Source organism: Myotis lucifugus, unplaced genomic scaffold (genome assembly GCF_000147115.1).
Source record: "Myotis lucifugus unplaced genomic scaffold, Myoluc2.0 scaffold_301, whole genome shotgun sequence".
NCBI classification, from domain to species: domain Eukaryota; kingdom Metazoa; phylum Chordata; class Mammalia; order Chiroptera; family Vespertilionidae; genus Myotis; species Myotis lucifugus.
This window is the reverse complement of record NW_005871349.1, coordinates 1,146,717-1,174,068: the sequence shown is the minus strand read 5'-3', so window position 1 is coordinate 1,174,068 and position 27,352 is coordinate 1,146,717. Positions and strand designations below refer to the sequence as shown.

Sequence of the window (27,352 nt, the reverse complement as noted above, 5' to 3'; positions counted from 1 at the left end):
ATCAAAAGTTTTCTTCTCACAAGTTGGCAGAAAGTAAAACAAAATGATTCTGAGAACTGAAGTGTTGAGTTCCAGTCAATGAGTAGAGTCTGAACTGGAACAACCTGTTATAGCGCATTCAAGTCATCTCACTCGCACTTCCTGGCATTCATTTTGAAAGCTTGTTTTGTGCATTTGGTCCGTGAGGACACTCAGTTTGGGGCTGCAAAAGATGGTACTCTTGAACCAAAGAGATTCCATTTTCCAAGCTACCGACCGCAGGAGTTCTAAGGGCCTGCTGAGTTTCATGAGCAAAGTAAACCACTGGGTCCCTAGTAAATTAACGTGAACCTGTAGGTTTATTGGGGACACAAAAACGTTTAGGCTTGGAAGACATAGGAAGGTCACAACTGGTTACTGCAATACACAAAAGTTTATTTTTGACTTTTTTCTTTTTTGAAGGAAATAATAGAAATAAACATTAATAAATTTTGTACAACAAAAACAGCTTTTAATATGGAACAGACAGCCCATGAATGTTCTAAATCTCCAAATGGCTTCCCTTTTTCAAAGTCATGCTTTCTTGTGCTCTGGGAGGAATCGGCATGGAAACGTCGGTGCAGTCCACCGGGCGCAGTGAGTGGGAGGAAGGGCTTCCCTAGATTCGAGTCAGCTGGTGCCACAGGCTGGATGGGAGGATGCTTTCCACTTTCTCCATGACAAAGTTTAAGGGGGCAAACAAAGTGCTGAGGAACTGCAGAGAGAGCAGAAAGGCGCAGCTGTCAGGAGAGATCTCATTCAAGATGATAAAATAAACCCTCCAACCCAGGTTTGCATCTAAAGTTCTGCGTTATAAAAGTCTCAAAAGGCTGCGACTTCCTATTTATTCTATAGGAAACACTGGTTGATGTTCAAACCTACATTCCAGTCCCCACCCCTGAGCTCCGAGAGGTAAGGGAAAAGTGTCTCCTGGCAGCCCCCTTTGAGAGCTGCCCCACAATTCTGAGTCCTCCCATTAGCTTTTAGGATCTCCTAGCTGCCCATGCAGATGACCATCAAAAGGGACTGATAGGTAGCAAGTGGGCAAAGGAGTTAAAATGGTGACAAAAGAGTTAAAAATGGTGACCACCTGCTTACCTAGCTGGGTATGGAACTCACTAAGTGAAAAAGGGAATTTTTAAAGTCAATGTTGTATGGCTGTGAACTGCTTTGGATCCTATAGTCTCCCAAACACCTGTGCAGCCCATGCTCATTTCTGAACCACCTGCATCATGGCAGCCTGCATCACGATGTGCATCATGGGAGCCTGGGGAGGGCAGCCAACTGGCCAGCCCGCCGATGGCATGTCCTTGTTGAAGAGGTGCTGCTCGGAGACCTTGGGGAGCTATTTCATTTCGTTACTAAACTTCCTGCTTTACATGCAGAGAGTAATTTAGCACATTAACTGTGCCTTTTAAGAAACCCAAGTGCTTCGCCGGAGACTCATCTAATGTAACCTCAAAACTGTCCTGATTGTGTCCTTGTGAAGAACCGCCTTCACTTCATGAACCATCCAATATTTGGCAGAAGAGGGGCCCAACCCAGGCGGCACGAGGGGCATTTGGAGGTTCCTTTGCCCTCTGTCTCTTCAGAACCCAGGTATCACCTCACTAGGGTCCGATACCTGGTTTGACTACCGGGGAGTCCTTTGTCCTAATCCCTTGTCCATAGCACATCATTGTCTATAGTACCAAGAATTTCCCATAGAAGTGATGTGAGTATATATGCAGAGGGGGGACTTGGTTCTTAGGTCAAAAAATGAGTGGACAGTACACTTCATGAAGTCAGGACAGGCTTATCTCGGGTCATGTGTTCTATAGACTGTGGGTCTTCAAGGAAGGGTATGGTAGGCAAGTTTCCCAGATTCATTTGACCTCAGAATCTTTCCTCCTCCTTTTTAAAAAGAACCAGTAGAGTACAAACTGGGAAGCCTGTGACACATTACAGCTGGATCATCAAGTGTGAGGATGTAAAGAAAAGCCAAGATAGTGTAAGACTTGGAGCCTTTCTCTGTGATGTCTTTTACATCCATTAAATATATTTGCTCAGTGAGGCTCTTAAGCGCTGGGTGAGATATAAAGGAGTGTAGGACAAAGCTGCTACTGTCAGAAACCTTAAAGCCTGGGACTGGGAGGGAGCGGCACTAGGCCTGTACCCAGCAGAGTAATAATGCCAGGTAGACCAGGATCGAACAGGAGCACCAGGAGGATTCAACAAGGGAGAGAGTGCTTCCTGTTGAAAGGATTGGGAACATCTTAAAGTGAGGCAACTGAAATAGACCCCAATGGATGGTTGGATATCGAAAGGAGAGATGGGGTAAGGATGATAAGGAAAGAAACAGGAGTAAGTGGACCCTCCAAGCCCAATAGACAACTGGAAGAGAATGGGAAAACATCTGGTATGACCAGAAGATAGTAAGTGGTCGAGCTTAGCTGGACGAGTTACAGGTAGAGCTTAAAAGTAGCTAGAAGGATGCTAGGGAGGGCCTAAAAGCCAGGCTGGATTTGTAGTTAAGAAACAGGAAGCAACGTTAGTACCTGAGCAAAGATGGATGGCTCTTTCCTTCCTCAAGTGCATGCAGGATACAGTATAAGGCAATCTCCAGTCACCCTGTGAAACTAGCCTTTGAGTGCACAGAACCACTTTAGATGCTCGCCCTACAGAATGACTCCCTATGCCTACCCTTTTCAGTTTAGAGTTGAACGAAGTTGTAAGGCATTAGGAGAGATATTGGCCCAGAAATGAGTAATTACTTCCTCTGAAAGAGTTTGTAAAGTCCTGGTTATGAAAGGATAATATGGAACAAGTCTACTGATTGCATTAACCTAACAGGATAACATTATACAATTAAAAATATATACACATTTTAAACTTACTTTTATGTGTTCAGAGACTACCATGCTTCATAAATCACAGCATTTGCCTATAATGCTCATTTCCATAAAGAGGAGCTGGGTGCTAAAGGGGTCTGAATAAACCAGAGATTCCGACAGGGGTTGGAAGATGGGCTAGTGAACAGGCGATGTTGTTGGTGAGATTATCAGATCCTAAAGAGTTGACCAGAAACGATTTAGAACTGCTGACGTTGTGCCTGAGGGGGAGGAACTACCAAAGTACTAGCATGTGCCACGCGTCAGAGGAAAGGCGCGCTCAGCGTCTGCACTTGGGCTGTTCCCCGCACTGTAACATGGAGACTTCAGGGAGCCTCAGCTTGGGCAGCAGAATGAATGGGGATGTTGTTACAAAGTTGGTTCGAAATAAAGCTGTTTGTTTGCTTTGTTTTGGGCGCTGACCTGACTTGGATAACAAGTGCAAAAGGCAAGGCCTCTGGAAATCCAGAGGTGAGCCTCTCTCCGTTTGATGTCTGTAATTACTCCTCCTCCCCAAGGTGCAGTAAGACCATGGGGCCTGCCTCCCGGACCCCACCTGCCTTCTCACCAAGGTTCCACAGAGATTTAAGTCCCCCTTCCTCCGAGGTATCTGATAACTTAATGCTCTCGCTCGCATCTAGAATGTTCCGTCCTGAGGAAATTGAGAAAAGAGACCCCAGTTTTCTTACAGCACCCAGCTGTGATGCGCTCACTTTATTACTAAGCTGCTTTCCTCCTTAGCGCCCTGCCCCCCAGCCTCCTTCCCACACCCCACCCTCAGGGAGAAGCTGCTGACCCTCTCATTTAGAAACAAAATGAAGGTCAGCAGCTTCCATTGGAGGCACTAGAAAAAAGTTTGGTAGAACCCATCTTGCTTGGGATGCTCATTTATATTTCTTTGCATGTTTGAAGATCAGTCCTTTTTTATTTTTATTTATTTTTATGTTTTGGCCAGAGACACAACCAATGCACATAGAGGAACAGCAGCTTCACTCGCAGACTTGGGAAGTTTACTGCTTGGAGAGGTAAGTCTGAGTGCGCAGCACCAGGCAACCTGGAACAGCTCATCTCTTTCAATGTCCAAAACCTCTGTGCAGAGGGCAGAGATAGACGGTCAGATGCACCGTGAGTCAATCAGTGTCTGGTGGTGAGAAAAAGCAACTGAACAGATGAAAAAGGGAGAGTGACACTGCAATTGCCTGACCCTCCGTTTCCTGAAGCACCATCACTCAGAAGGAGGTGGTGGCGCCCAACATGCTCAGTGACCGTTAGAAACGCCTCTGCTTATCTGAATAAGTTCCAGGTGCCCCCTGCAATCAGACAATTGACATTTCACTGTAATCAATATCAGACTTCAAAGAGGGCAGGGCCTGTAAGCAAAGACGAGAGTCAGAAGCCAGCGGGCTCATCTCGGGAAGGAAGGAGAAAGACTGCGGGGTAAAGACAGGGCCCTTCAAAGCAGAGGGGTCAGAAGGCTGACCTTCCCACGTCTTCTCAGGGGCTGGGCTGGAACGTAACTTATTTATATGGGCACCTTATCTTGGGAGCCAAACATTCTAGGAGGAGTCAGTCCTAAGTCATTGAGGTAGATTAGATAGGGGAGCCAGCTGAAGCCTCTCGTTCACTACTTCCAGGGGCTCCCATAGGCTGGGCTCCTTATTGGCTGCACATCAACATGTAAACACACGACAGAGCCCCCACACTGCATGTGGCCTGGGGTGGCAGGGCCATCTCTGCATCTACTAAAAGTCATTATCCCAGGGACGTATCGCAGGCGAGGGCTGGGAAAGTCCGTTTCACAAGCAGCAGATGGTTGCGGGCAGCCTGTAGGGCAGCCGTGATAACCTGCAGGAGGCTTCGTGAGGGGCCCTGTGAAGGGACAAGGGTGAAAATGTGATGTGGGGAAGACTACGGGGCGGCGTGGGGAGGAGGAGGGCGACGCGGCTCATCTCTTTCAGGCCATCCATCTTCCTTCCTCACAAAGTCTCTCCAGACGTTTTGGAAACTGTTAAACCTTAATGAAGGGCAAGATGAATGTGATCCTCCAGACAGAGGTTTAAAAGCAAAAGCAAATTGATCTAAGTCATACTGGAATATTACAAGTAGCTGACCAAACCCCCACACCTTGGTAGGGTATAAAATATGATGAGCCCCGCAAAGCAAACTTATATTTTGTTCAATCATTTGATCTTAGACTCAAAACCAAAACTTGAAAACATTAAATAAGGAGAGTGCCCCTTGTCTGGCACCACAATGAATGCATCGCGGACACTCCGGGGGCTGCACAGCTTTCCCGGAGAACACCAGTCCTCTATTTACTGTCCCCATCCTCCCAATCCCATCCTACTTAACGCAGTGTCCGGAGATGAGTCATTTCATTCAATGCCGTGGCTCTCACAGCCCTGGCTCCATACCTGAGTCACCTCGGGAGTGTCTGAGAACTCAGGTGCCCAAGCTGCATCCCAAACCAATCAGCCAGATTCCCTTGGGGATTGGTGAGGGCAGGCATAGTAACTGACAATCTCCCTAGATCCGCGGTCAGCAAATCGGGGCTCTCGAGCCACAGGTTTGCCGACCACGGCTCTAGATGGTTCCCAGGTGCAGCCCGGGGGGAACCACTGATTCCTAGAGAGTGTTCGCCTCAATCGCTCTGACAGCACCCCACACACCCATAACGTTCTTGAAAGGAAATGTGGTCCTCAACCCGTCATCAGAATCTGGGGTCCTCATTAAAAAGATTCCTGGTGCTAAGCCTCACAATTCTGAATTTTTGGTGGTAGGACCAGGTGAATATTATGCACTCTAGAGGTTGAAAATCTCTATTCTAATCCAAAACTCCCACCAAGTGCTATTTTTTAGTTTAATGGAGAATACGGGGCCAATAACATACTTTTACAAATATGCCTTACAAATGTTTAAGAGAGTATGAACATAGGAGGAACAGTAATTATCTAATGTTGTAAATATATTCTTACTGGGTACAGAAATCATGCCATGTACAGAAGACATAAGGAAATTTAAGATACTCTGCTTGGAGAAAAGAAGAGGTAGTCAGTCAGAAGTTCCAGGTGGCCATCAATGCATTAGTTATCTTAAGAATTTGCAAGAGGAAATAGGCTTGTTTCTATAGTTTTGGAGGGCGGAGTAGGAACAATAGTGGGAATTAAAGGGAGGCCAATTTTATCAGGATAAAGAAAAGTTCTGAGTGACCCAACAATGAAATGGGCTTTGATGTTAAATAGGTGAGCTCCCCATTGCTGAAAGGATTCAAGATGTGTCTACATGATCTCCATCATGTTTCTGTTGAAGGCATTTTGTTTAAGGTCCCTTTCAACCCTAAGAACCTACAATTATAAGTATAAAAGAAGAGAAGAAATGCTAGGCTGCATCTGATTTTTACACTGATTCTTTCTGCAGAAACCACTACCATTTATTTATTTAATAACCATTTATTGGAAACCTACTATGTGCAAGGCACAATGCATAGCTTTGGGGATACAGAGATGAGGAAGACACAGTCCTGCTCTCAAGGAGCTCCCATTCTAAAAGGGGGACAGACAAGTTTTCAACAATTATATAATACAATAAATGTGATCATATAGGTATGCATGGAATACTGTGGGATCATAGAGGAGAGATCTAACTCAGCTTAAGAGAAATTTATAAAGCTGAGTATAAAGGAATAAAGAGGCACTAGTAGGGTGGACAAGTGGGGGTGGTGATGGGAAAGACCATGCCACGCAGAGAAAATAGCATGTGCAAAGGTACTGAGGTAACAAGACCCTGGTGCATCTGGGAAGGCTGAGCAATTTACTCTGGCCCTGAGCAGTGTCTGTGAAAGAGCTGGGAGAGATGAGGCTGAAGAGGCAAACAAGGGCCAGATCACAAGGGACCTTACATGCCACGCTAAAGAGCTGGGGTTTTATCTTAAAGGTGGTGGGAAACCACTGGAGAAATTCAAGCAAGGAAGTAACATGCTCTGACTTGCAATTTAGGAAGCACATTTTTGTGTCAGTATGAAAGAAAGACTGGCGAAGAATAAGACAGGAAGCAAGGAGACCGGTTAAGACTTGTAGGATTCCAGGCAAGAAATAATGAAGACCTAAACTAAGAGAGAGGCCATGGCAGTAGGAGGAGAAGATGTGAATTACACTGACTGATGTCTAGTGGCTTAGGAGGTTATACCCAACAGGTTTTGGAGACTGGACAGATGGGATGTGGGGAGTGAGAGAGGGAAGAGTAAGGACTGCTGCGTCCCTGGCTTGAGTGACAGGATGCTACTGTGGAGGTCAGGGATACAGGAGGAGAGCGATTTTGGAGGTGAGGAAGGGTGATGAGTTCAGTTTTGGAAATGTTGAGATTGAGGTGCCGGTGGGAAATCCAGTTCATCTTCAAAACGCATGAAAGTACTCTTGCAATTCCAGTCCCTGACCTCTGCCGAGCAGAAAATGTCAATCATCTGGAAAGGGATGAAATCAACCCAGCCACGTTAAAAATCATCCCTTCTTACTCCATTCGCCTTGAAATCAGAAGGGAGTTCCAGGTAAACAATGGATATGCTTTTCCTTATTTCTTCTGTTTGAAACTCATCTGTGGCAAAGTCAGTTAACTTATCCTGTGTGTGCGCAGGCCAAAATGGTCAGTTTCAACACGAAAACAGTGGTTCTTGATGGTCAGTTGCAGGTGGCTTTTCTGATTAAAGCTCCTCTCACAATCCTCCTTAAAGATTCTTACTGGACTTCCATATTTCTAAATGTCATATCTGTGTACTTCTTACTACTACAAGCTCTTCACACCCTCTCAGTTCATTTCCCAAATAAGCAAAGCAGCGGTCGCCAACCTTTTGGACCTCACGGCCCACCAGTGGTCAGCTGACCACTGGTTGGCGATGGCTGAGCCAAACGTTTGTAATCATTTAAAAATTTTTAATTTAAACCATCTTTGAAAATGTAAATCTCATATTTCTTGAAAAAAGACTCATAATATCTAAAGATTGAAAATAATGTCATTCAATTATACAAAACTAAATAATCTCCCAAACATTTTTCATTTTGCTAAGAGTCCCTTCGTTATTTATTTAATCCTTTTAGACCTTATGCATTTGGGGGGAATTGCTAAGAACACTTTGTGTAGGAAACAAAGTAAGGCACCCATTAACGAACAATCTACACTTTCTCGTTTGAACCTGAGCCCTTAGATTCCACTGATGATAAGGAAATTAAATAGTGAGCAAATGATCAATACAGGCATATCCTTTTCTATGCAACTGCACCCCATTTCTCTTATGTTGCTTCTCTTGCTTTTCCCGCCCCTTCCCTGAGGCCTCCCTCTTGGCAAATACTCACAGCTTTTGCGAAGACCCCCATAAGTTCCGGAAACTGATGTGTCAAGAGGGCCAGCATGGCTGTGAAGGAACACAATCCGGCAGTAAAGAGAATAAAGAAGGGAAGCTCCTTCTTTGGGTAAACTGAGACCTCATGGAAAGCTGTGGAGAAGATCAGAGGGAATATCAAGGCTGGAACACCACGCATTCTCAGGGAATTTCTATATGTGGGACGGACTCTTCAGAGCTGTGGCTGAAGCCTGTTGCAAATGAAAAAGGCGGGGCACTTGAACAAACCATGGTCAACATTGGAGCCAGCCTTTGGCTGCCTAACTGCTTCTCCCAAGTCCATGTTCAGCCGTCAGTGCTCTATAGGAGCATGACAGAGCTCATGTGGGGATGTCACACATTCACGGGCAGGGACAGCAACACCATCTATGCCTAATGTATAATATTCCTTTCTCAAAAGCGAACACAAAGGCAACAAAACTTTATTCAAATTATAAAACACATGTTCATTGTATACAACCTGGAAAATCCGAAGTCAGTACACTGAAAAAAGAGCCTGTCTCTAGCTTTTCGCCTGCCTGTAATTTTTCATCATCATACGGCGGCGATATCAGTTCATCTGGTACTTTTTCCTGGTGCGCGCTAGGTATGTTGGTGGAGGGGCTGCCCAGACAGAGAGATGTTCAGCAGGACCTCTTTCGTTGGCCAGGGCTTTGGAGATGAGGGTCATCTGGCACAATTGCGGGAGACTTGTGATGATGAATATACCGCCAAAATACATAAATAAATAAATAACTGGTGCTCTTTAGAGCACCTTCCATAACTTTTAAATTTCAAATGCTGGGTTTGGGGAAACCAAAAAGCTGTACCACTGAGAAAATGGACTCCCTGCTTCCTGTGGCTCTGTGGCTGCCTGTGACCTGATTGGAGGGGGTGCTGACCAGGGGAGGTGGGGGCTAGCCTCCCTGAGAGGCCCTGGTAAAGGGAAACCATGTAACTGCATGTGAACAATATTGCCACTAGAACCAAAAGGATCCAAACGCTCCACTTCCCTCAGGAAATCCAAGATGTAAAGGCCTTTCCTTGACTGCTCAGCTCTCATTACTTAGATCCCTAAGAGTCATCCACTCTGCTGACACTAAGGGTGGAGAGGGGCCGAGGGAGAGAGGGGCAAAGCTAACCAACCACACACCTGAACCAGGGAGGTCAACCTGCTGGGGTTCAGACGTGGGTGGAAGTGTACTCGGGGCCACTGTGGCAACAGCGACTTTCTCCATATCCTCACTCTCAAAACCCAGCCCCCCCAAACTTTTGAGGGGAGATCAGACTTGGACCACTGCATTCAATTAAATAAATGTGAGCCATAATTTCCTACTTCAGGCTTATAAAGATTATTCCTGTAAAGTTTCTTTTAAGAACTGTAATCTTGTCGTAACAGTGAATCTACCCCCATGGAAACTTAGTTGGACTCACCTAAAACATTTAAAATAGTGTACTTTTCAGAAAACTGTCTCTCATACCAGAAAACTGAAACTTTAACAAGGATCTCCCTGAAGGGGGAGTCAAAAGGTAAAGTATGGCCCATAAGAGGGGTTTTCTGAAATCAAATCTAATGTAGTGTGAGACACCAGACCCTTGTCACAATCGGACTCGGCCAGCGAGGAACAACATGTCACTGAGGCCTCCCGGCTCCCTCAGTAACGAAGTGCACACTGGGGCTAGCTAGCAAGGAGACAAGTGAGCCACCTCCTGCCACTGCAATTTAAGACAGAGATTCGTTTTGCACCCAGACCCCACCATGTTGGAGATTTATGACTGGCTCAATAATGCTGGTGTTGGACAATTTACTATGCACTCAGGGCTCCAACGTTACACAATTCCTCTGGGCAAAGTATTTAAATATGTTACAGTTATGAGGTATGATATAACTGGGGCTGGTAAAAGGGAGGGGTGGCAGGAGAGAGATGGGAAAGAAGGACTAGCCAAAATTTGGAGCTCATTATCTGAGGGGAAAAAATAGGTCCTAAGTCAGGGCCACATGAAGAGCCTGGAACTGATCCTCGTGCACAGTATGATTTGATAGTAACTAGTTACCCAGAATTGTCAAAACGGTGTCGTGTTACAGTCAACCAAATCATGTTTTCCACATGTGGTATGGGCAGCCCCCGGCTGGTACGGCACTTGAGGGCAGAGGCCCGCTCATACCGCGCTGAGGCTGCACGTGGGCTCCGCACCTGGTATGCAACTCACTACGTGCAGCTCTAGGTGCTCGCGGGAATCCCTCTGGCCAAGAGTACTGCAGCACCACAGAGAACACACCTCCCCGCCCCACAACTCCACCTCTGGCAAAGGTGCCAGGGTCCTGTGCTGCTTTCCCATCAGTGACTCATCAGCTCCCCTGAAGTCTGTGCGAACTGCCTGTGGCCAGAGGAGAGGCCAGGCAGCACTCTGCACACTAGACCAGCCCAATCAACATCAGCCCCAAAGTAGGGGTCTCTGCGCTCAGGCCAACACGATGCCTCTTCATGTAAATTTCAGTCCTGGGGGGGGGGGGTCTTTCTCTCTGACAAATCTGAAGAGACTTGGAGGAGCAGGAAGCCAAACCCACTCACGTAGCTCACTTTAATGCATATGCTATCAAATAAGGACAGGGTTTGGGAGAAGAGTAATAAAAGACAAGGAACATTATAGACATTTATCATTCCCACCCCCCTCACAGGCACCCTGCTCACGGGCTGAAGACAAGACAGGAGAGACTTACACGGGAGCAGTTCTCGGTCTGCTGTTTCTGTGCAGATCGGGTAAGGATAAAAGAGATGCCCCTTTTCTAGGGGATAAGGGATCATCCGAAAAGCTGAAAGGAGAGACAGTATGTTAGAGGTTCAATATTTGTCTCAGAACTTCTCAACTTTTGAGCATTTTCATAATGGGGAACACTTCTACAAATAACTCCTAGAAAGGATGCAAAATTTCCCCAAACTCTGAGTCATTGCCAGATAAGCTGTCAGAGGTGCATTATGATGTATGACTCACACATTAATCTCACTATATATTCTGGGCAAACCTCACAAAACTGGGTGGGGATGGGGTGCAGAGGAGTAGGGAAGCCATCAATTCCAATGCCCAGAATTTCCTCATCTACAAAATATTATTAAAATGCCATAAGCACTAATCCAATATAGTTCAACTGATGGGAACAGCACAAACCTGCATTGAAATGCTTCCCCAAGAAAAAAATGTGGATTGACTTGTTGGAGCCTGTTGCAGATGCACAAATATGAAAGGCATTTTAAAATCTATCTAGGTGGATTAGAATTCCAACCAAGATGGATAAAAACAAAAATCTAAAAATGCATGACTTGGGAGGTATTTCTAAACATTATGAAACATTTAAACCTTCAACATCATGGGAAAGAATGGATCCAGAGAGATTGTGTTTTGATGCCGGGCCACCTCAATTCTGCGTTTGTGGCATCATATGACATTAGGTCTCACACTGAATCCTGGCTTTCCAATCAATCCGCCCCTTCCTATATCACCTGTGTTCCTCTCCCTGTGACCATGTCATCAGCATGTTAGTCTCACATTTCCTATGAACAGTGCTCATGGAGGTGATTTTTCTTTAGCAGATGTCCTTTAACTACAGAGTGCTGTAGATATAAAATATAAAAACTGAGCCCCACACTGGGAAATGTTGGATATCAATCCTTGCCTTCATGCCTGTCAGAGGGGTGGTGGCAACACAGGATTCTTTTTAGTTTTAATGCGACATTTCAAGGAATTGTAGCTACACCCTTAGCTGTGTAATTACCTAAACCTTCTCAAAATGCGGTCGATGTATGTATTTATTTTTTGCATACTTATTTCAAACAGGAATCAGAAACAAAGAATGTTCTCCTCACAAGAAATGACAAGGTTCCATTGTAACCAGCATCGGTGCACATATGGTATTTATTCTGGTGTCTGAATATTATTTAAAAGTAAAAACATTATGTATGTGATTCCAGCATTTGGAATGCAGTCAATCTACACCACAGTGGTATCACTCTGAGGTTACAGCACATTGCCACGGAGAATATAAATCACTAGAAACGCGGGATTAGAGCAGAGCCAGTTTGCTGGCAGTTTGCTGAGTTAAAAATGTTATCAATTTTCCTCTCGTAACAGAAACCTCTTAAGCAGAGATTAAAACATTAAGAACACCCCAGTCTCTAACTGTTCTTAAATGAAAGGCTCACCCTGGCTCAGTCATACCTTAACTTTCATGCAAACAAAGATGACTTTTGCCCGCGACCAGCCAAGAGAGCTCTCCATACCGGTTGTGAACACACAGAGATCACTCCAAGAAACCGCATCTCTCTTAACAGAACTAAGCTTGCAAGAGGAGGAAAAAACTACAAAACCGAACAAATCATTTGAGTCCTTTGTAGGATACACCAAAATCTTTTCTGGGAAGTAGCACCTTTAAATTTAAACTGCAATATGGCAGGATTTTAATACTATTTCCCATAAGTGATAGCTCCTTTAAAAATATCCCAAATATGTAGAAAAATGTATGTGAAAGTTTTTCTTTCTTCTTCTTCTTTGTTTTTAAAATCCAGATTCTCCATGTACAACTGGGCTGCTGTAGTTAAGAATCTATTCAGGTTTAATAATATAAATAAACCCTCAGTTTTCAAAGTGACTATAAATTTGAATGCTAGATTTTATTCAAAATTTGAAGTCAGTTTGTACTTCAGGGAGTAATTCTTAAAATGAAATATAGGAGCACAAGATCTTGAGAGTTGTCAACCATGGAAATCAAATGGTTAGTTGGTATCTTTTCAATCAGATGCCAAATGTATTTTTACATGCATTAAGGTAGCTTTTTTTCTTCTAATCAGTTCTGGTCTTTTTGGAGAGGGTGGAGACACTGATTATATACAGCTTAAAAAGGCGCGCACGCGCACGCGCACACACACACACACACCTTGCACTGCCCCCCTAGCTCCCCAGCCCCCACCGCCATGATTGTAAAGATGTGTATTAAGGTGCTCTTTAAAATCATGCTCTTTCTCATGTCAGTTGTTATTTACATCGAGTTCATAAAAATAATAGTAAGACTTTTGGCTTCACTGAACAAAGGCAAATGCAGTTTCTGTTTGTATAATTCTATCCTTCAGCCACCCTGCTGTGCAGGGTCAGGAAAGTGCAGCTGTGAGATAAGCAGAGTGAGCCTGGAGCGGGAAGAGGCGCTGCTCATGCCTCCCCAGCTTCGCCTCCACCTCCTGGGCCTTTCCCTGCAAAAACGTGCCTGCAACTGCTCCGCGAGAACCTCGTGGCTTTCATGTCCAGGAATTTTGCAAGAGCAAATATTAGCACACTGATATGGCAGTGCAAATATGAAGGAAAATAAGGTCATTTAATCTATTTTATGAATTTGATTTATTTTATGTGCGATCCCAAACCTCCTAAAAATCTTTTCTGAGAAAACACTCATTTCCAAGAAATTAAAGATATATATGTATTTGCTTAAAAACAAAACAAAAAAGCGAGGCTACTCCGTATACTACATGGCACACAAATGGCGTCTGTCTGTTCCTTTGTGTGCATCGCTCCCTACCTTGATCTGTGCTGTGCCCCTGTTGGGGGTGACAGGAACCGGGAACCAGTTAATGAACACACCAGGCCCCCCACAGTGAGTCTGAGGGGTTGCACTGCTGCCTTCTACACCTGACCAGACACATTTTCTCGGCTCCTAGCCTGTAAGTGAGGTGCACAGCAAACACTTTCCACCAATACTGGAGGAAAAAATCAACAGAACCAAAGAGTGGACAGAAGGATGGATATGGGAACAGGTTCATGCCTGATTTCCCCAGTGAGACAGACAAGCATAGAAGGTAAAGCTTTGTCTATGCTGTCTTTCCAAAGAGGATCCAGAGACCCCATACAGACAGATTACTTGTAACAGTGAGAACTGAATTTGAGTCCCAGCTCTACCTCCTGAACATGTGAACGTCTTCCTCACGCAGCAAGGATCTTAGAGAAGTGAGCAGGCTCACATGGTCCCTGCACTGACAGAGCTCACTGCCCAGGGCAGAAAGTGGATGCGCCAATAATCATGAAAATATGTGTGAACGTTCCCACTGTGACAGCTCCTGATCGGAGAGATCCGTGGGGCTGTGTTTATCTGGAGGAGGAGGAGAGGGGGTGACAGCTAAAGAAGGAGCTGAACTTGACCAGGCTAACAACTGCATGTCTTTGGGTGGGTCATTAATCTGTGTCGAGTCTCTTGGTCTGTAAATGAGAATATCACAGACCTGGCGAGGCTGTCAAAGGGACTACGTGTGACAGCAGAGGTCAAGGTGTCTATACACAGTGCCTGGCTGCTCAATACAAGTTAGTTTCCTCTTTCCCCTCCCTTTCTACTAACCCTCAGGTTCATGGTCTCTCTATTAGGCCATACTCTAGCTTACAAATAAAAATGCTGCTTGTTTGTAAACAATTAGAAGTACACATGATAGAATAGAAAATTCTCATCAAAATACAAATTTTATATTCTCACCTTTTACTGCATTGTAGGAAACTGCCCATGAGGGCTATGGCTTTTGTAAGACATTTGGGTATGACAACAGAGAAAGTACAAAAGTCAAAAGCCCGGGTTCTGGTCCACATTCTTTCAGTATCTAGTTAGTGGCCTTGAGAAATCAGTTTTCTTTGGTTAGATTAAATGATGTTCTACTCTAATTCTGAAGAGAAATTCTAGAGATTTACAGCAGATTCATAACTTGTTAGTAACTCTGGCACTCTGCTCCTACTTCCATGACAATACTGCTCACACACACACACACACACACACACACACACACACGTGTATGTGCATGTGAGTATATCTGTACATATGTATACACATACACATGTTTCTCCCAAAGCATTTCAGAGTCTTACTCATCTTGGTATCCCCAACACAATGCCCGACACAGGAGGGACTCAATAAATTTTTGTAGAGTAAAGGAATGAACAAATTAATGCACAATCAGAAAGAGCGGAATTTCCTTTTTAAAAACTCAGGTGGATCCAAATTGTGGTCAGTCAGCACGACTGAATAACATGAAGGAGCAAGCTGGGCTCAGTGGGCAGAAGGTGGGAACGCATTGCCCTGGATCTGGACACTGGCTATTCGTAAATGGTAACTATCACAGGGACTTCAGTGGGCCACTGCTTCTCCCAAGAAATAAAATCTTAGCTGTCAGGGATGGTGCCGTGGGGGTGGGGATCTCTCCTCCGCAGCCCCAAAGGTGCCAGCCTTTTGGAGGAAAGGTTTAGCTAGAGGAAATGCCCCAAGGCCCACATCTTACAGCAAGTAGCATTTACCATTAGGTTCAAAGAGAATAAATTAGAATCAGAATTTCATCCTATGCTTTTAACAATGGGCTACTTTCTCCTCTCAAAGGAAATACTCTGCCTTATTCCTCCTAAAAACCACCACCTTCAAATCTTATACATTATTTAGTGAATTCTTGGGGGATGGGGGGATCTCCAGAAAGAAAATAAAGAGTCTTACTTGGTAAAGTGGAATAAATGGAAACAAAGAAAGGCTAAGTGATGTACCCCATGGCATACTAGTCTTCTGATATATAGAATTAGAAAGTTAAATCTTAAAGTTCACAGTTGAAGTTAGCAGACTACCTTGCTTTATAAAATAAATGCAACCAAAACAGCCTTGAAAAGATCTAGGTAGGAAGGAGATAAGGCCGCATCAGTATTTAATACAGGTAAGACAGAAGATGTGAAAGGCACAATACCATTGTAAATAGGACCCAGTGCAAGCGAAACCCTGCATTCATATGTGCTTTTTATATTCAACTCATACTTGCAGTGGTGTGTGTGTGTTGTGTGTGTGTGTGTGAGTGTGAGAGAGAGAGAGAGAGAAAGAGAGAGAGAGAGAGAGAGAGAGAGAATAACCAGAACCTACAGTGTTTAAAATAAGTATAATTCAGATAAGATGGCAGCTGTGTAATGAACTAAGAAACATATTTTTAAATCTTGTAAATTAAAACTTTCCCCCTTTCTTGATTATCCTGACTTTAAGGAACATATTGTGTAATTTCAAGGGGCTGGGACAGTGATGAATCAAACATTTTAGAAACCTTTGAAATGCTGATGTATTTGTGGTTTGAGGACTCTTTTTTTTTTTTAACCACCATATGTTTCAAACCCAAACAATCTCTGCCATGTATCAGCTGAATTTGGGGGTTTTATAAAAAAAATGTGAGTTATTTCAGCCTAATTGTTGAGAAACTCACTTAATCCCACAAGATGACTAATGCTCCAGCATTAAAAAAACACACACAACATTAAAGAGGAAAGCAAAATAAATCTCCATCCCCGACCCTAAACAACACTTCTGACAATTTTTTTTTTAATCTCCAAATTAAAATTTGACCAAAAAAATACTCATTTTTAACATGGAAACTAGTGAAATTAGGTGCTGCTACCTTCCTCCCTGAATTCCCTATTAATGAAAAGGGGACACTGAAAGGAAGTTGGGGGATGCCCTAAACTTTCAGAAGAAAGACAAACCTGATTTAAAGAAGTAAACCTACATTGGGAGGCTGGAGATGTCAAAAGGCACCACCATGTGGTGCACTGGAGGAAGTGCAGCGGCCTGCGCTCAGGCACGGCCCAAGGGAAGCCCACCACCTACTCCAGGAGGGAGAGGGAGCAGCTCAGGTGCTACAATCATCCTCTGCTCAACTGCGTGGAAGCCCACCAATGGGGTGGGGGGCTTTCAATATCAGGAGTGCTTCACGGTGCTCAAAAATTGGGTAAATTAAGTAAATACCACTGTAAGCAGGCAAGTCAGAATTCTGATCCAAGTCCTCTGATTTAAAATCCAGAGCTCATCCTAAATACAGAGAACAGTTTGGTGGTTACCACAGGAGGTTGGGAGTGAAACGGGTGAAGGAGGTCAAAAGGTAAAAACATCCTGTTATAAAATAAATAAGTGACAGGGATGCAATGTACAATGGTGACTATAGTCAATAACACTGTATTGCATATTTGAAAGCTGCTAAGAGAGTAGATCTTAAATATATACAAACTAGAGGCCTGGTGCACCAAATTCATGCACAGGAGGCGGGGGGTCCCAAAGCATTGATTGGAGGCCTGCACCCTCTCCAATCCCAGGCAGTCAGGGATCAGGCCTAAACTAGCAGACGGACATCCCTCTCGCAATCTGGGACCGCTGGATCCTAACCGCTCATCTGCCTGCCTGCCTGATCACCCCTACCCCCTCTGCCTGCCTGCCTGATCACCCCTAACCACTCTGCATGCCTGCCTGATCACCCCTAACTGCCTCTGCCTTGGCCCCCAGCCTAAGCCGCAGTCTGGCCTCCCTCTGACGGAGGCAACCTGGCTGATCAGGTGAAGGCACCGCCCCCATCACCCCACTGCTGCTGCCACTGGCGGCCACCATGGCTGCCTGAGCCTTGGGTCTCGCAGCCAGATGTGGCTTGCCTGAGCCTCGGGCTGGCCCTGGGCAGCAGTAGCCGCCATCCACGGCTTGCCTGAGCCTCGGGCAGCTGCTGAGGCTTTGTCCGGAAGGATGTCCGAAAGACGTTTGCCCTAATTAGCATATTACCCTTTTATTAGTATAGATTGTCAAATCATCGCATTGTATACCTGAAACTAATACCTTATATGTCAATTACACCTCACTAAAAAATAAATTAAAATAAAACAAAACCCAGAGCTCTGATGCTTTCATTTAACTTTGGACACTGATCTAGAAGTAATGGCAAAGGATTGCACACAATTGTGTGGAGTTGGAATGGTATTCTTTCATCTAAATTGCATGACTGATTTATAGCTTTGTTTGTAAAAAAGACCAAAGTGCTTGTAATGAAAGATTATTTTTTAAAATTAACATATATATGTATACACACACACATATCCTAATATATAAAAACCCTGGATCATAACAGCCAGTAATGACTGAGGCTCGACCAACCGGAAGTCAGTCCTGCGGTCAGCGCTGGGTTGCCATGGCAACCCAGCACTGACTGCTTCTGCTGCAAGCATGGTGCCCCAGCACTGACTGCTGAGGGGACTGTGAATCAGGGCCAGAGAGAGGCCTGAAGAGAGAAGCAGGGACTGATCCATTGCCTCTGTGGCAGCTTTTGATCAGCACTTGCCTCTCTCTTTCTCTCCCAGTCTGACCAGCAGTCGTGCCTCCATTTCTCTCCAGGCCTCCACTGGGCTGCTGATCAGCCCCACCCTTCTGATCATGCCCTGTTGATAGGCCCAGAGACGCTGACTGGCATAGAAACTGACCAATCAGAACCAAATCTGGGTGAAGTGTGAAGAACCAATGGCTGCCTAGGAGGCAGAGCTTTTGACGCTGACTGGCTTAGAAACTGACCAATCAGAACCAAATCTGGGCCAACTGTGAGGAGCCAATGGCTGCCTAGGAGGCAGAGCTTTTGATGCTGACTGGCATAGAAAACGACCAATCAGAACCAAATCTGAGTGAAGTGTGAGGAGCCAATGGCTGCCTAGGAGGCAGAGCTTTTGATGCTGACTGGCATAGAAAATGACCAAACAGAACCAAATCTGAGTGAAGTGTTTGTTTGTTTGTTTTTGGGGCTGAGATCAGGCTGGCACGGGAGAGCAGTTGGGGGCAAGATCAGGCCAGCAGGGGAGGGCAGTTAGGGGTGATCAGGCAGGCAGGCAGAGGGGTTAGAGGCAATCAGGCAGGCAGGCAAAGACAATTAGGGGCAATCAGGCAGGCAGGCCGGTGAGCGGTTAGGAGCCAGCGGTCCCAGATTGTGAGAGGGATGTCCGACTGCCAGTTTAGGCCTGATCCCACAGTGTTCGGGCCTAAACCGGCAGTTGGACATCACCCAAAGGGTCCCCGATTAGAGAGGGTGCAGGCTGGGCTGAGGGACGCCCCCCTTCATGCACGAATTTCATGCACCAGGCCACTAGTATATACATATTTATGCTTGTAGAAAATATATATCCTTGCATAAAATTTGAAAAATACAAATATGAAGGGAAAAACACTTAAAATTTATTTAAAGATGTATTAATTTCCAGTCTCTTTCCTTTGTTTACAATTGGATTTCTTTATTTTTTTTAATAAAAATGGGCTCATTCTACATTTAAAATATTTAAGTCAGTATTCAACAACAAAAAATTTGGTTTTATATAAAATGATTAACTTTATAAACACTAGAAAGGGAGTAAGTATACAGCCTTTAAGTAGTGATGTAGAAGTTGAGGGCTTAAGCAAATGTTTCAAAGATAACTGGTCCTCTTATCCTTTTTCTATGTAGGAAAGGCCTAACTAGCTGATATCATAGAAAAGAGGAGTAAAGGTAAAGTGAACTTAGGTTTATATCATGGCTCCACCAACAATGGCTGCATGACATTCAACAAGTCATTCTACTTAATTTATCTGTTCCTCTCTCTCTTTAAAAAAAAAATATTTATTGATTTTTCACAGAGAGGAAGGGAGAGGGATAGAGAGTTAGAAACATCGATGAGAAAGAAACATTGATCAGCTGCCTCCTGCACACTCCCTACTGGGTATGTGCCCGCAACCAAGGTACATGCCCTTGGCCGGAATCGAACCTGGGACCCTTGAGTCCGCAGGCCGACGCTCTATCCACTGAGCCAAACTGGTTAGGGCTCTGTTCCTCTCTCTTATTTATTTTTTGTTTTTGTTAATCCTCACCAAGGAATATTTTCCACTGATTTTTTTTATAAAGAGTGGAAAGGAGAGGAGAGAGAGAAACGTTTGACATGAGAGAGACACAGCAATTGGTTGCCTCCCGCATGTGTCCCAAGCAGGGCTGGGGATTGAGCCTGCAACCGAGGTACATGCCCTTGACTGGAATTGAACCTAGGACCCTTCATTCCACAGGCCAACGCTATCCACTGAGCCAAACTGGCTAGGGTTGTTCCTCTCTTGAGCAACCAAGATGGACAACTCTGTCCTGCCTGACTCAGAACTTTACCAGAAAGAATGCATGACATGATGGAATTGCAAACCCTCTGTAGAATTACCCAGTTCTACAAACACTCTTCAAGGTCTTGGTGCTCCACAGGCATTTGGTAGCTAGTAGCACTCTCACGGGTCTTTTTGGAAAACTGAAATGCAGTGTAACTTCCCTGGAGTGGTTCCTATTGGTCGGTAAGAACCAGGAGCAGAATTTCCCTTTCCTATAGGTCTCTCATTGCCTTGCCATACTGTTTTACGTATAAAAATTCATCTTTTTATAACGCTAATAATTACATTCCCTTGTTTGATTTTGGAACTCACTATGTCACATCACATTTCTTGAAATCTCATTGTCCTTCCTGCTGATTTAAAGCATCTGTCCATTGTTAAATGATAATATGGGTAACTAATTTCCAAACAGAATTTCCAGTTAGTTCTCATAGAATTTCTTTGAGTTATGCCATTCCTAACAGCATCTCTCTCACTTCTTGCCCCTGTGCACCCTTTTTGATCTTTTCTATAGAACTGACAACTTTTTTTCAATTGGATCCAATTGATAAGCTTCTATTACTATGTTTCCAAAATGCCAATGTAGGAATATGTTCTTGTTTGCTAAGTCAATCTGTGCATTTAATATATCCACAACTATGTTGAGGCTTCTCATGTTCAATCTTGCTGGGATTTTTCTGTTTGTTTGTTTTTTGGTGTGTGTGTGTGTGTATGTGTAAATAGAAATTCCTTTTGTCTTATTTGGGTAGAACATCTTAAATGCAACAATGACCAAAGCCAAGGGGGACTGTACATGTGCCCACACATGCCTGAGTAGAGTGTGCTGTCCTAACACATCCAAATACCAGCACCAGGACACCTGGAATATGTTAATGCACTTACAGAGTGGGTGGGGGTGGAAGCATCAATCAAATCAGCATCCCTCATGTTATAAATGGTAAATTATCTACATAGACCAACTATTAATTCTCTAAAGAAATATTTTCAAAACAACTAAACAAAAAACTTTCAATCAACTTGAGTCCCATCCATTTCTATAAACTCACTTTTACTCCATCCAATTTGGCGGCTCCCACTGCTGCCCTCTTCCTACTCTAATTTAGATTCCTACTAGGTTAGGGAAGGACAGGAAGAGGGAAGAGCAGATTATAAAAATAAAAATGGAAGCAGCTAAGAAACAGAGTTAAAGGGATTAAAGAGACATTAAAGTTTAATAAAGCTGATAAGAGTAGGGAGGAACTACAAAAAAATTAACAGAAGACTCTAATATTTGTTTTGTTTCTCCAGGAAAGGAGGAAAAAACCTCATTCTACATGTCAAACTTGTTTTGCTTAAATTAGTGATAACAGAGTGTCAAAACACATATGTACAATAATCCACAGTCTTGGGTTTTTCCCTTTAATTTACATTCTCCCAGTGTCCTTGCTGGCCCAATTCTTCAAGGCTTGGTTCAATCTCACATGATCCGTAAGGTTACACATAACCACTCCACCCCAAAGACTTCTCCCTTCTGAAGAACCACTGGGCAGCTGCTACTGGTTACTAAACCGAATTAGACAAGAACTTCTCCAGGGCAGGGGCACATCTCACCCACATCAGAGCCTCTTCTTACACAGAATGATGGGATCTAATCACAGCCATCCTATATAATAAAAGCCTAATATGCTAAGTGTCTGACCGTTCAACTTGTTCAACTGTTCAACCAGTTGCTATGATGCACACTGACCACCAGGGGGCAGATGCTACAACTGGTAGGTTAGCTTGCTGCTGGGATCTGGCCCATCAGGACTGGGCGAGATGGGCTGTACACACCCTGGAGCCCTCCTGCAATCCCTCCCCAGCTCGGATCGTGCACTGGTGGGGTCCTTCGGCCCTCTTGCAATCCGGGATCCCTTGGGGGATGTTGAAGAGCCGATTTCGGACTGATCCCCACAGGAAAGGCCAAGGGACTCCACTGGTGCACAAATCCATGCACCGGGCCTCTAGTCTAACATAATCTGCCACCGAACACCAGGGTCCAATGGCCATTGCTCTTGTTCTGAAGCAGAACTGCTGCTCATTTGTGTTTGGCCACCTGACTCTAGTAAAGGAGAACTGTGGCTCATTAGCTAACCCATCCAGAAAGTCCATTGAGAAGTGGTAATAAGAGCCCAGCACAAGACCTAACACCAGGCCAAAGATTCCCACAATGGCATGGGGTTGTCCAAGTCTCCAAAGAGGGTTTTCCGCTGGTAGGATGCTCCTATGTTGGAGCATCCAGACTCATCGCATATGCTGTAGAAACTTGCCTTTTTGAGCTGCTGAGATGGCACCACCATAGTAACACCCACCACCACCAAGGAAATGGAGAGCCTGAGTAATTAACCATCTCACAGTGATGAATATCACAAAGAGGTACAGCTATTGATGTGCAAATCATTATTCATCATGGACAATCAGGGTAAAAACAGTTTTAGCATCTTTTCATGCTCTTAAAAAATGTTTCAAAAAAAGAAAATTACTTACTGCCTTCCCACGTACAATGCAAAAGATTCAAAGCCCCTTCCACCCTCTTCCAGTGTGCCAGGTGAAAGAACGCATATGCTATTGCTTCACTGTCCCCTCTCTTCAGGATATGTTCTGGGGGTAGAATTAAGCTTTTCATTTCTAGTAGGTACTGAAATAAAAAAGCAGGAGACAGATGCATTAATACACAGTCATTTGGAATTCAATACTGAAAATTGAAAGCTTGATTTTCCTAAAGCCACCACTCATAAGCATTTCATCAAACCTGCAACCCCATGACTACATTTGAAGGCAACAACTAAAACATCCAGCAATCCAAAGTTTGCTGATAGGTAATTAGCCTTGTACTAGTTTACCACAGTGAAGATCAGAGGCTTTAAGGCTCTGATACTATAAACAAACAAATAAATAAAGACAAACAACAAAAAGGAAAATTTAGAAGATGCAATAATTTGGTATACTAGTATAATTTTTTACCAAAAAAATGATGATGGAGTGATGTGCACCAGAATGAAAATATATAAAATGGACACATGAAGGTTAAGAAACTATATAACTAAACCAGCTGAGCTAGAGAGATTTAAGATTGACTAGCACTGCCCATTACTTTTTCTATACTGATTTATCAAGGAGAGACCCAGTCCTATGAAAAGCGCCATCCATCACTGCTCAGATGCTGGAGGGAAGAGGGGTAGCAGCCAGAGCATAGGAAGACCCAAGGCAGGGGAGCAGTATACTAGTAGACCCCAAAGTACAATGTTCTTTTAGGTCCTTTCCCAAAGACTGGAGGGTTCTCAGCTTACACCTCTTCACTCCTATCTTCTACAAAGGAGGTGGGTACAGGGCAAGAATGAATATTCTTCCTGGAGGCTCAAAAAACACTGATTGCCCATTTGTAGTTTTTTGTGTTTAGGACAGAAAGGGAAACAAATTTAGGATGCTATTTTATATTTGAAAACAGTAACTTCTTCCTGCTGCCTGGCCTTCCATTTATTACTCATTAGCTCCCTTCCCCATTTGTTCCCAACACACATACACACACACAACCACCACCAACCACCATCACATGAACCTATCATTGCCTTTAAAGTGGAGATTAACAAAAATTACAACTAAACCACAGAACAACCATCATTCAGAACCACCTAAAATCTAGCTGAATGGAAGCCCTTCAACAAGGGATTTAAAGAAGAAGCCACACTGAGACTGGTAGGAGGGGCGGAGATATGGAATGAGCTGGTGCTATACCCATTGTGTGGCAGATAAAAATTAGGAGGGATATCTTGGCTGTGGAGGGCCCCCTGAGGAGTGAGGGGTCCCAGGCCTATACCAGGCCTCCCAGCCCAGGTTTCAAGTGCCAGGAAGAGAAGGCCCCATAACTTCTGGCTGTAAAAACCAGCGGGGATCGAGGCTGAGGGAGATAAAGGGCTGCTGGAGTCCCAGGCAGTCCCTCCTAAAGGGCCTGTGCACAAATTACTCGAACTCACTCCCTCAAAGCTCCAGCACCAGGGCAGCACCTTGAAAGGAACCAGGGACATATGGGGAGAAACTAGATTGTCTGGCAACAGGGCAAGAGCTGGATGGAGGCAGTGCAGCTTTCTGCCAGAGAAAATGCAGGCAGAAGCCATTGTTCCTTTGCTAAGTTTCTCCCCACTACCCCCCAGAGCAAAGAGCTAACAGGCAGGTGCCATATCTGAGTCTCCATCAATCTGGCTCACAATATTCATCCCACCATGGAGAGTCCCTCAGACTGAGCCCCAAGCAACTGTAGGCCCATCCAAGCTGTTTTCAGAGGCGCTTCCATACAACTGGCCTTTATTGCCTCATGCTTCAGACTTCCCTAAAATCACACAAATAAGCAGCATCTGGCCTTTGTGTACACCATACCTCTTGCTAAGTGGTCCCAGACATGACTCTAGCAGCATCTGGCCTTGGTTTATAGCTTAGCCTCTCTTGGGCAGCTCTAAGCCCAGCACAAGTAGCCCCACCCTGTGACCCATAATCTGAGGCTAATCAAGCCTGAATACAATCAGATTGCAGGCAGAGTGGGTCTCTGGAGGCTTTGAGTTTGCCTTATTTCCTTCTGGGGCCATGTCTAGGAAAAGTAGACCCCAGTGCACATCTTGGTCCTTCCCAAAGACATCCAGCCTCAGCACAGAGAGCTACAAGCTGTGGATTGCTGATAGCTCTAATCAGGGTACTCAGGGCCAGTCACAAACAGCATCTAACATTGTCCAGCACTAGAGATTGGTAGTATTAGCAGATCTACCTAACACAAAGACACAAACTCAAAGAGGCAGCCAAAATGGGGTGACAAAAAAGAAAGAAAAGAAAGCCCCAAATGAAAGAACAAGAGAATTATCCAGAAGAAGAGCTAAATGAAATGGAGATAAGAAATTTGTCAGACATAGAGTTCAGAATAATAATGGCAAAGATGCTCAATAGCATTTGAAAAGATATAGTAACTATGAAGAATGACACAGCACTAATATAGAACGCAGTTGAAGGAATACAGGCAGATAAGGAGAAGCTGAGGATCGGATCAGTGAATTAGGCAGACAGGTTATAAAAAATCAGTCAATCAAAGAACCAAAAAGAAAAAACAATTAAAAAACAGGAGGGCAGCTTAAGGGAGCTGTGGGACTGCATAAAATATAACATTCACATCATAGGAATGCTTGAGGAAAAGAAAGTGAGCAAGGGAGAGAGAATGTCTTTGAAGAAATAATAGCAGAAAAGTTCCCTAATCTGGTGAAGGAAAAAGTCACATAAGGTCAGGAGGCACAAAGAGTACCAAGAAAGAAGAATCTGAACAGGCCCATGCTCAGACACATCATAATTAAAATGCCAAAAATTAAAGAAAAGAGAGAATCTTAAAGGCAGCAAGAGAAAAACAATTTGTTACCTACAAAGGAGTACCCATAAGGCTGTAAGCTGATTTCTCATCAGAAATTTTACAAGCCAGAAGGGAATTGCATGAAGTGGTCAAGGTAATGGAAAGCAAAGATCTGAAACCAAGATTACTATATCCAGCAAGGCTATCATTTAAAATAGATGGTGAAATAAAAAGCTTCCCAGACAAAAAAAGACTAAGCAAGTTTATCACCAAAGACTAAAGGAGTTTATCGCGACCAAACCAGTATTGCAAGAAATGCTAAAAGAACTGCTACAATGAGAAGAAGAAATAGAGAGACAAACATAAAGAATTTAAATGGTAATAAATAAATATCAATAATTACCTTAAAAGTAAATGGATTAAATGCTCCAATCAAAAGATATAGGATAACTGAATGGATACAAAAACATGACCCAACTATATGCTGTCTACAAAAGACCCACCTCAGAACAAAAGACTAAAACAGGATGAGAGGAAAGGGTTGGAAAAATTTTTCCATGCAAATGGAAACAAAAAGATAAGCTAGAGTAGCAATAGTCATATCTGACAAAATAGACTTCAAAATGAAAGCCATCACAAGAGACAATAAAGGTCACTACATAATACTAAAGGGATCGATCCAACAAGAGACTATAACCCTGTAAAACATATATGCACCAAATTTAGGAGTGTGTGTGTGTGTGTGTGTGTGTGTATGTGTATGTGTATGTATGTATATATATATATATAAACTTCTAGCCCTAACTGGTTTGGCTCAACTATATGCTGTCTACAAAAGACCCACCTCAGAACAAAAGACTAAAACAGGATGAGAGGAAAGGGTTGGAAAAATTTTTCCATGCAAATGGAAACAAAAAGATAAGCTAGAGTAGCAATAGTCATATCTGACAAAATAGACTTCAAAATGAAAGCCATCACAAGAGACAATAAAGGTCACTACATAATACTAAAGGGATCGATCCAACAAGAGACTATAACCCTGTAAAACATATATGCACCAAATTTAGGAGAGTGTGTGTGTGTGTGTGTGTGTGTGTATGTGTATGTGTATGTATGTATATATATATATATATAAACTTCTAGCCCTAACTGGTTTGGCTCAGTGGATAGAGCAGCGGCTTGCGGACTGAAAGGTCCCAGGTTCAATTCCGGTCAAGGGCATGTACCTTAATTGCAGGCACATCGCCAGTGGGAGGTGTGCAAGAGGCAGCTGATCGATGTTTCTCTCTCACTGATGTTTCTAACTCTCTATCTCTCTCCCTTCCTCTCTATAAAAAAATCAATAAAATATATTTTAAAAAAAATTCTAAAGGATTTTAAGGGAGAGATCCACAGCAATACAGTCATAGTAGGGGACTTTAACACCCCGCTGACTTTGCTGGATAGATCTTTCAGACAAAAAGTTAATAAGGAAACAGACACTCTAAATGACACACTGGATCAGATGGATTTAATTGACATTTATAGAACATTTTACACCAAAGCTGCAGAATATACATTCTTCTCAAGTTCACATAGGTCATTCTCAAAGATAGACCACATGTTAGCACACAAAACAAATTTCTACAGGTTCAAGAAGACTGAAATCATATCAAGCATCTTCTCAGATCACAATGGAATGAAATTAGAAACTAACTAATTACAGTAAAGATATTTAAAAACATTCAAACACATGGAGGTTAAATAGCATGTTATTAAACAATGAATGGGTTACCGAGATTAGGAAATAAATAAAA

The 27,352-nt window shown here is 43.7% G+C and overlaps 1 protein-coding gene across 9 annotated transcripts in view; it reads right to left on the bottom strand.

Annotated features, from left to right (window-relative positions):
* Positions 1-464: 464 nt before the first annotated feature.
* The window catches only part of ST7 (suppression of tumorigenicity 7), a 246,223-nt gene continuing 219,335 nt past the window's right edge, over positions 465-27,352 (bottom strand). For 4 of the 9 annotated variants that reach the window (XM_006100186.3, XM_006100189.3, XM_023763800.1 and 1 more), the window contains 4 exons: positions 22,721-22,871; positions 10,982-11,074; positions 8,234-8,373; positions 465-733 (listed from right to left, as the gene is read on the bottom strand). In XM_006100186.3, coding sequence (XP_006100248.1) covers positions 638-733; positions 8,234-8,373; positions 10,982-11,074; positions 22,721-22,871 — 480 coding nt within the window. In that variant the 3' untranslated portion in view covers positions 465-637. Of the gene's footprint in view, positions 734-6,317; positions 7,348-8,233; positions 8,374-10,981; positions 11,075-22,720; positions 22,872-27,352 lie in introns of those variants that run through there. The other 5 variants (XM_006100184.3, XM_014465581.2, XM_023763802.1 and 2 more) reach the window with 4 other exon arrangements.